The sequence below is a fragment of the Heloderma suspectum genome, chromosome 1 (assembly GCF_057233095.1).
Source record: "Heloderma suspectum isolate Gila_16-S chromosome 1, 16-S_ref, whole genome shotgun sequence".
Classification (NCBI taxonomy): domain Eukaryota; kingdom Metazoa; phylum Chordata; class Lepidosauria; order Squamata; family Helodermatidae; genus Heloderma; species Heloderma suspectum.
In genome coordinates this window covers 221297442-221306696 of record NC_139458.1, presented here as the reverse complement: position 1 = coordinate 221306696, position 9255 = coordinate 221297442, and the positions used below count along the sequence as shown (strand labels likewise).

Here is a 9255-nt window from a genome sequence, read left to right as displayed (position 1 = left end):
GACAAAGTTGGTAATGACATCAATGGATTCTCAATCTGGAAGTCAATAGAAAATCAGTTATTTGTTATCCCATGATAGCCAAGAGATAATAGAACAAGAGCAGGCTCTTATGAAGGCTCCAAGTATTTAAGGCTTCAGATCTACCCAGTTTTGCAATCTGGAACAAAACTTTACAGGTGTTTGTCTGAAGCAATAACAAATTGCCACTATTCTGCTTCTGGGGATTTTTGATCAAACATAAAAGTCAGAACATCAGATTATTTTTAAATGTTGAGGAGTAAATCAAGGTGCTAGTTTTGAACTGAATCAAGTACAGTTCAAGGACAAACATAATGGAATTGTCTTCTTTTAATTTTGAAGAAGATTTAACATCAGATTGTCCATTCTGGGTCAATGTGGACTCCACTGACCAACTCCCCTCTCAGCCAGATCATTTTCTACTTGACTCTTCTACTCTTGCAGGTGAAGACACTTCTTGGCTACCTCTTTCTGGCCAATCCTTATTTCTTGATGTGCAGATACCACTCCCAGACCTAGGTGGGCAGATTCAGCAGCTTGAGGGTAGTGCTGAATTGGACAGCTCCTTGTTGGCTCAATCTGATGATAGTGAACTGCCGCATACATATCACAAACTCCTTCCTGCTCACCCTTACAAGACACAAAGACATGCTGCCAACATTAGGGAAAGAAAGAGGATGTTCAGTATCAACTCTGCTTTTGATGAACTCAGAGGCCATGTACCAACTTTCCCTTATGAAAAACGTCTCTCCAAAATCGACACCCTCAGACTGGCCATAGCATATATTGCACTGCTTAATGATATTTTGACTTCAGGATCTGACCCCAAATCCTATGTGCAGAAATGTATGAAAAATGGATATAAATGTCATCAGGATGCAATCTGGAACACAAGTGGTAAGTAAGTGCATAGTAATTTAATGTTTAAAGACCTGTCTTTTGCAACAGAATGCAATCAGGTAGGATTTAAAAAAATAAATAAATCCCCAAACCAAGCTGGACTACAAAATATTCTCCCTCATGCCCAGATTGATCAGATAACAGAGCAAATATCTCAAAATATCATTAATGGTGCTGCATGTTAAAATCTTTTTGTGATGAGAGATCATACACAAACAAAATAGTTTTCTGAAATTCCCTTTACAAATACAGTATTGTTTAGTATGTCCTTGTGCTTTTAGACATTTCCTAGAGAAGTATGCCTTCACAACCATGAGAAAATTGCCAGTCTAACATGGAAAATCTTGGCTGGTGGAATTAATTCAGTTTGCAACATAGCATATTTTTTGAACATCTAAATATTGGTCTTCCCTGAATGAAGAATTGTATTATATTCTTTCACTGGATGTTAAGGTACTGAATTCCTTTCTCTGTTTTTGTAAAAACATATGCATACAAAGAATCCCAGGTTAGCAACGATAAGAAATCGACTAAAAGAACAGGTGAAACCATAGAGATAAGCCAAAGTTTAAATTAACAAAAACTAATTGCCTCAATTTGGTAAGTATCCTGATTGAAGCACAACATTGCATTTCCACATCTTTGTTACTTGCCAGTGTAATGTCAGATATGAAGATAGGTGGGCGGGTGGGTGGATGGATGGATCGATTTCTATTTATTATGAATTAGGATGTCCCTCTGAGTTTATTCTAACACATAGTTGGGCAAATTTTGTGCATGGGTATTAAATTTCTTCACAGTTGGGATAGACAGAGTTTAAGAGCAAGGTTATTCCTTAAAAAGAAATAAATGAGAGGAAAAAATACTTTAAAAATAAATAGAAAACAGTCATCTTGTACTATTAGTATATTAGAGCTTTCTTTCCTCTTCCACTTTTTGCAAGGCACCTCCATTTTTCTTCTTCCCTCTCCACCTTTTAGCTACTTTCTCATTTTTACCTTCTTCCCTATCTTTCTTTCCATTAGAAAATGTTCAGGGAATATGATGGCTGCTTATGCAGTGGGGTGCGGGGAGCTTAAAATAAACCCTGATGGCCTCTGTGCAGATTTTGCCTCTGGAAGTTGTTAGGTGACTTCAGGCAAGCTACTCTCTCTCCCCCCTCCCCCCTCACTGGCAATAATGGGTTAGTCATCTTTTTATCTACACTTCAGTGCTGTTCTGTCTGTCTTATTAGATTGCTGTTCAGGGGACACTAAATTAATATTAACTAAGAAGAGTACAATGGGACTGGTGATGTGAGCTTGCTTTGGTACCAATAACTTTAAACTGTATCCAATTATTTTAAAAATGGGCATGATCTAGCCAAAGCCAAGTTAGGGTATCAAATTGGCCAAAAAATGTAAAAACAAAAGCACCTTTCTGAATCACCAAAGTGGTTCCAAAGCCTTGGGATCAACCCGCTTCCTCTCGGACTGCTTTGGACCGAATGTGACGTTCTGAGGTGGTTTGAATACCTCCAAAGTGGGGCTATTTGCCTTGGATTTGTGCCTTGTCCTAGTTTTTAGCACACAGCAGTATGTAAACCAGACTCCCATTGGAAAACAGTGAAGCAACCCTGAAATTTCCAGCCCTAGCGCAAATCAAAATAGATCCTTCTTGCTGAATGAATAGAATGAAACAAATCAGTTACTTAATTAAAAGGAAAGAGTGCTAATTAATTCCTTTCATCACTTTTTCTATTAGCTTCATCAAGCATAAGGTAACAGATGGGAAAAGTAATTGCAAGATAACCATTTAGCATGCTCCTACCTTTCTAAATTAAAATGCTGTGTTTCTCTAGAAGTGTGTGTTTTTGTTGAGCTTTTAGCTAACCAACAGTTTTGCTCAAGAGGTGTGTGAATAATGAAATCGCTTTTTTTGGATTTGTTCAACTCTTCTGAAGCACATTTGAGTCATTGTGCTTTTTCTTCATTTGGTATTTCTCCTTGTCTCTGCAGATCTGACAGCCCGTTTGTCCTGGGTAAAGTGGGATTAAGAGATGCACCATATAAGAAAGAAGAGAGGATTCTTCAAAAGATATGCCTGTTTGACATCAGCCGTTAAGTTCTCACCATGGCAAACATATTACATAAAAATGAAATAATGATAAACACCTTCTCAAAATAGATTTACAGATCCAGTTCCTATTACAATCCACTGGAACTGGACATCAACAGTTGTAGCTGCTTTCATAAATAGCAGGAATAATGTATCACTTTTTTGAACTTGCAAATATTGCTGTGGCAGAACCTAGTATAGATTATAGTTAATTTAAATGTGTAGAAATATGGCTTTTAATGTCAAGCCTGAAAACTGCAGCAATCTGAGTTTTAAAAGCTTCATAATTGTAGGTAACTCTCTCCACTCCCCCACCCCCAAGTGTACGCATTACATGCTTAGAAAACAGAAGCTACTAGGAAGAGGAAATTTCTTCTGTGGCGTGCCAGTTGGGGAATGAGCTCCCTGGATAGGATTACCTGAAATGAGCCTCCTAGAGAGGTACCCCTTTCGGCACTGGTGAAGACCTTTTTATTTTCCCAGCATTTTTGCATTCCAGTCTTTTAGCTCTGTTGTTTTAAATCTGTATTTTAAATCTCTGCATTGCTGCTAGGTTTTATTTTGGTTGTACTTTTATATTGTAGTTTTAAGCGTTTATATTTTATATTGTTTTATGGTGTATTTTGTGGTTTTAATTTTGTGGACCACCCAGAGTGTTTCAGCTATTGGGCTGTATAGAAATGGAATGTAATGTAATGTAATCAACCAATCAATCAATCAATAAAACATAATAACACATTCAAGTCTGACAAAATCTAGTTTATATAGGCTAGAGCCTACATCATAGATGGAGTCTTGGTGTGGCTTCCTGTAATCAGTGAGTGGCGCATCCTTACTCAGCTCCACGTCTGGTCATAGAGACTCCTGCTTTCCATCTCCCCAGTGATACACACCTGTTCATAGTATTCTATGATTCCCAGCCCTCCTTCTCCAATCTGTGGGCATATCTTCATAGCACCTGTTTTGGGGGTTTCAGTTGTGCCCATGCAGTGAATCTGATTGCCACAGTCTGCTGGAACAACTGGATTTCCAGTTTCTGGTCAGCATGTTTGGGATAAAAGTTACCAAAAAATATGAGAAAACTGGAAACCATCCAAAAAGTAGATCCAAAAAGAGACAACTGGTCTCAAGATGCTGGGGAAATAATTTATTCCTTAAGAATCCCAATGCATTTTGGCCCAATATATTATTTAGAGCAATCCTCAGGGGAATTCTTTAAAAGACTTCAGAGAACCCTGTGAGGACCGTCTCATATATTTGAAGACAGGCCAGTCTTCAAATGTATGAGACAGTCCTGACAGAGTTCTCTCTACAATCTAGATAGAACTACTGGCGCTAATGCATGTACATGACAATGGGCCAACTGGATTGTGCTACTAAAATGAAGGTGACAAGGTCCCAGTTTACACAATGGCACCTGAGATGGGAGGGGGAACCCAGCTCCTTTTTGAACAGCAGGAGAAAGAAGAGAAGTGAATCCACAGCTAGACAGTCAACCCCAGAAGGTCGCACAGGGGACTACTGATCAATTCCTTGGCATTTATGCTATGGGGTCCTGCAGCATTCTATCATGTCTCCTATGTTTTTTAACATCTGTATGAAACCACTGAGTGAGGTCAATCACGGATATAAGGTGAGGTGCCAACAATGATGACACTTTGCTCTATTTCTCCTTTTCATCTAGATCAGGTGAGGCATAGGTGCCAAACAGAAAAATGGACTAGATGAGGGCCAAAAGACTGAAGCTTAATCTAGTTAAGGTGGGGGTGCTGCTGGTTTGTCTGCCTTGGTGAGTGGTATTCATCTTGTTCTGGATGGGGTTTCAGTCCCTCTGAAGAAACACGTCACAACTTGAGGTGCTCCTTGAATCATCTCTGTCACTAGAGACACAAGTTTCCTTTGTGGCATGGAGCACCTTTTACCTGCTTAGGCTGGTGCTCCATCTGTACCCTTACCTGGACAAAGATAGCCTGGCCTCAGTGATTTATGCTGTGGATACTGCAGTTATTTTGGATGCTAGACTGCAGTGCTAACCTGGACTGGGTATTACTGACATTTTACAGACCTGATTCAAACGCTGCTCTTGTCCTTAAAGCCCACAACAGCCTGGGACCAGGGTACTTGAAGGAATGCCTGTCTCCACAGGTGCCTGCCTGTGCTCCAAGATTATCATCCGTGGCCCTTCCCTGGGTTCCCCATTCCCCTGCCATCTGAGATGCAGTGGGTGGTTACTTGGCAGAGGCCCTTTTCCTTCATGGCACTTTGCTTTTGAAATGTTTTCCTCAGGCTCAGCTGGTGTTCACTCTGTTGTTTCTGGTACTGTCCTTGGCTCCACTTTCCCAGGCTTTTAAACTTTTGTTGATCAGTTTTACTCCAATGATTTTGATATTATTATATGCTGCTGCTACGGCTTTTCTGTTTTAACTTATTTTAGGTATTAATTACTTTGGTAATATGTTATTATAAGCTTCCCTGATAATGTGCTCGAAGGGCAGTCTGTACATTTTCATAATAAACGAATACATACGTACAGCTGCATCTACTCAAGGAATCCCTTAGATCTCCTTCTCCATTTGTATTGTGATGGTGAGGAGGGAGCACTATGAAACCTACCTGGTATATATTGTACAAAGTGGGACACAGTGTCTTTCTATTCATCCAGTCTGCTTGGGAATCATTCAACAGGGAACAGGTAGTTGACACTGAGTTTCACAGTAATTGTTGTGTCTTGTTTTTAAACAATGCAGTTGGACGTTTTGCAGCACTGACAGCAATCTTCATCTTCAGCTGTTCCTGCTGCTGCTACTATCTGATGGTATAGGCTGCTGGAAGGAAACCTCTTTCCTTCTTCTGGAAACCAATACAGAAAGCAGTGGGGTTTGAATCTATGTATGATCTCATTAAGAGAGTAACACTGGTCCTCACAACTTTCAGTTGTCATACAAATAAAGTGCAATTCAATGATTTAAAAAAAAACAACCCTGCCAGTTTAAGAGTTAAGGCTATCTCATGTTGGCTAAAGCACCACAAAGCCAGGAAATTGGAAGCTAAGGTTGATGCCTTAACTGACATGCCCCATGATCAATGATGATGTGCAACATCACAAGTTGTGCATAGTCAGAAATTTTAACTTGCTCCTCCTGTGGCAATTTGTATCAGATCAGTTTGAAATTTTGCACAATCATAGACCTCATCAGGTAGATTGTGGATGCCAATTTTCACATGGCTACTGCAGTGGATGTCATTTTTATAAGCAGTAGAATTTTAAAGCTCATAATGGCCTCACTCCTGTGACCCTTTGATTTATTTGGCGATATTTTGCAACACAGGCATGCAAGGTGTTATTGATCAATTTGTGAACACTGTTGTGAAATGGACAAAGTGCTTCCATATGGGCCATGAAGTTGTAGGAAGATGGAACTAATAAACACATGAAAGCTGAAAAGGGGCAACATCTTTGATCACAGGAAATATGCTGGATGGGAAGGTCAGTCCAAGCATTATACATATGCTCCATGACTGGAGATTCACATATCAGATGACGGTAAGAAAAGACTTTCATTATTAAGAGACTATCCATCAGCCATGTTGTGGTAAGATTAGGGATGTGTGAGAAACTGGTTTTTCTCCAGATTTCTCCAATCCACATCACCTGGAAATGGATGCGGATTAGATGCACTTTGGTTCGGAAATCTGTACATTTCCAGGCTTGTGATGCCTTCCGTGAAACAGGGAAAATGTGCCCAATAAAATGTGCACATCTGAAAAAGCGCACAAAAAATGTGCACAAAATATGCAATTTTTAAAAATCTACTAAGAAATCTGTGGAACCAATACAGAACGGTCTCAGTTGTGGGAAATGGAGGATGTCTTCCGAAACAGTCCTGTCAGATCTTTTCATCCCTAGATAAGACGAAATGGACACTTTTGTACTTCAGATATAGGGGAATATATGTTGTGATTAGATTCAAAACTGCAGTACTTCAATAAATTGTTATAACAGATTCTGACACTGAAAGACCTAGGGCGCAATCCTATCCAGATAGGTGGCCGCCTCCAAACTCGGAGGCGACTGCCTATGCAATGCAATTTTCTGGGAACCAACGTTGCAGCCCGTGCTGTGAGGTCAGTTCCCGGAGAACTGACCTCCCCCCACTTCCACGCTGCCTCAGAGGCAGTGCAGAACAGCCCACCCTCCACGCTCGCAAGAGGAGCATGGAGTGGCCGGAAAGGGGCATGTCTGGGGGCGTTCCGGGGCAGAGAGGGCGGAAATGCCTGTATGACACAACCAACGTGTCATACAGCAGCCTCCCCCCCCCCTCAGCCTTCCCATGGCTAGATAGCCGCAATCGGCTGTCTAGCTGAAAACGTAGGGCAGGAGAAGTGCGGAGGGAATGATCCCCTCCATGCTTCTCCTGCCCTACATTTTCAGCTAGACAGCCGATTGCGGCTATCTAGCCGTGGGAAGGCTGAGCGGGGGGGGCTGCTGTATGACACATTGGATGTGTCGTACAGGCATTTCCGCCCTCCCTGCCCCGGAACGCCCCCAGACACGCCCCTTTCCGGCCACTCCATGCTCCTCTTGCGAGCGCGGAGGGTGGGGCTGTTTTGCACTGCTTCTGAGGCAGCGTGGAAGTGGGGGGAGGTCAGTTCTCCGGGAACCGACCTCAGAGCACGGGCTCCAACGTTGGTTCCTGGAAAACAAGATATCCTGTGGCCATCTAGCCACTGTCTAGCGGCCATAGGATTGCTCCTTTAAGAGCATTAGAAGAGCCCAACTGGATTAGATTCAAGATTTCTATTCCAGCAGCCTATTACCAATGATGACAAGGCAGGTACTTCTGAAAGGTCCATATACAGGCCATGGAGGCAAAAGCTCTGCCCTGTGGTTTGTCCCTGAGCTACTGGTATTCAGCGGTGGACTACCACTGAGCATGGGGTTCCATTTAGTTGTCATCGTTAATATATTTCTGGACCATTTCACATTTGTTTATTATGTTTGCCTTGACCTGATAGTCTGCCATGCAGTTTGTTTCCATAGGACTTATAGATTACTCTTCTGTGAAATGGTCTTGCTCAAAATTAAAATTAATAAAAACCACAGAGACAAAATGATTTCTTCAATTGTCCATATGTAAATCTAGTTGCTTAGCATTGCCCTCTAGTGGTAGATCATGAAAGCTTTTTCTTTGAGATGGAAACAACAAATTAAAACAGACAATTAGGAGGGATTATCTCACAATTCCCCATAGCTCAGGCATTAGTAGACAATAGTAGTGGTGTTTCCAGTCAGATGAGAGTCATCCCCTCTCTCTCTCTGTGTATGTGTGTGTATGTATGTGTGTGTATGTGTATGTATGTATGTATGTGTGTGTATGTATGTATGTATGCATGCGTGTGTGTGTGTGTGTATATATATATATATAAATAATGCATAGGCATTTGTTTCTCCTCCAGAGCAGAGCCATAGCCACTGTTCCTCATTAAGTGGAGTTGCTCCAGTTCCAGGTGAGGCTTCAAAGAAAGGAAAAGAAAATCATTTTCCTCATAACCAACACAAACTTCTTAGAACTCTGTCACAAGTCCAATTGTCTAGGAACTGTTAGTATAATAAACATCTAAATTGTATAAGAGCAATTATCTCAAAGTTCAAAAGTTTTTACCTTCCTATTAAAAACATCATCCTAAATAACATCATTCTTAAGTTGCCCCTTACCCACTATAAGCAGCCTGACATACTCACAATTGCAAAAGAAGGGTTTTTTTTCAGGATGACTTAAGTATTGAAAGGGTGACAGTGAGCTTGAAAAATCCAGCCTGAACCAGGGGAACCTTAGGTAGGCAGTTTGGAATGCTACCATTGGGGGGGGGGAGTACCATCTACTGCTGGTATTTTTAACCAGAAATGTCCTTTCCCAGGGCCTTTCCCTAAGAACCTGCCTGTACCCTGATACAGTTACACATAGTACCAGTCCTGTCGCCTCATTATCATTTTTGTCGTTCTCCTTCTCTTCCTTATTCCAGACTTGTACTTATTCCAGGGACGAACCGAGGGAACTCAGCAAAGCCAGCTTTTAATTCCAGATGACTCTGCCGCAGTGGCAGTCGGCCCAGTTGGGTGGTTCATTAGGTTTGCCATCTCCCAATCTAGGCCAGGCTGTCACTGGTTTGCTGGTTGTGGGCTTCAGAGTTGCTAGCCTGAGGCTTGGTTGTCTTGCCCACAAACATTGCCAACTTAAA

General features: G+C 41.5%; 1 protein-coding gene across 1 annotated transcript; it reads left to right on the top strand.

Moving 5' to 3' along the window:
- Nucleotides 1–298: 298 nt before the first annotated feature.
- LOC146358780 (uncharacterized) lies at nucleotides 299–2953 on the top strand. Its single transcript, XM_084830152.1, has 2 exons — nucleotides 299–915; nucleotides 2916–2953. Exons 1-2 carry the CDS (start codon nucleotides 333–335, stop codon nucleotides 2951–2953), a joined length of 621 nt encoding a protein of 206 aa, XP_084686278.1. The 5' UTR covers nucleotides 299–332.
- The last annotated feature ends 6302 nt before the right edge of the window (nucleotides 2954–9255 follow it).

Bases quoted from the DNA above. Each gene is read 5' to 3' on its own strand.
- LOC146358780 (XM_084830152.1), top strand. From the start codon at position 333: ATGGAATTGTCTTCTTTTAATTTTGAAGAAGATTTAACATCAGATTGT. The intron at 916-2,915 runs GTAAGTAAGTGC...TTGTCTCTGCAG, and splicing joins TGCAATCTGGAACACAAGTG to ATCTGACAGCCCGTTTGTCC.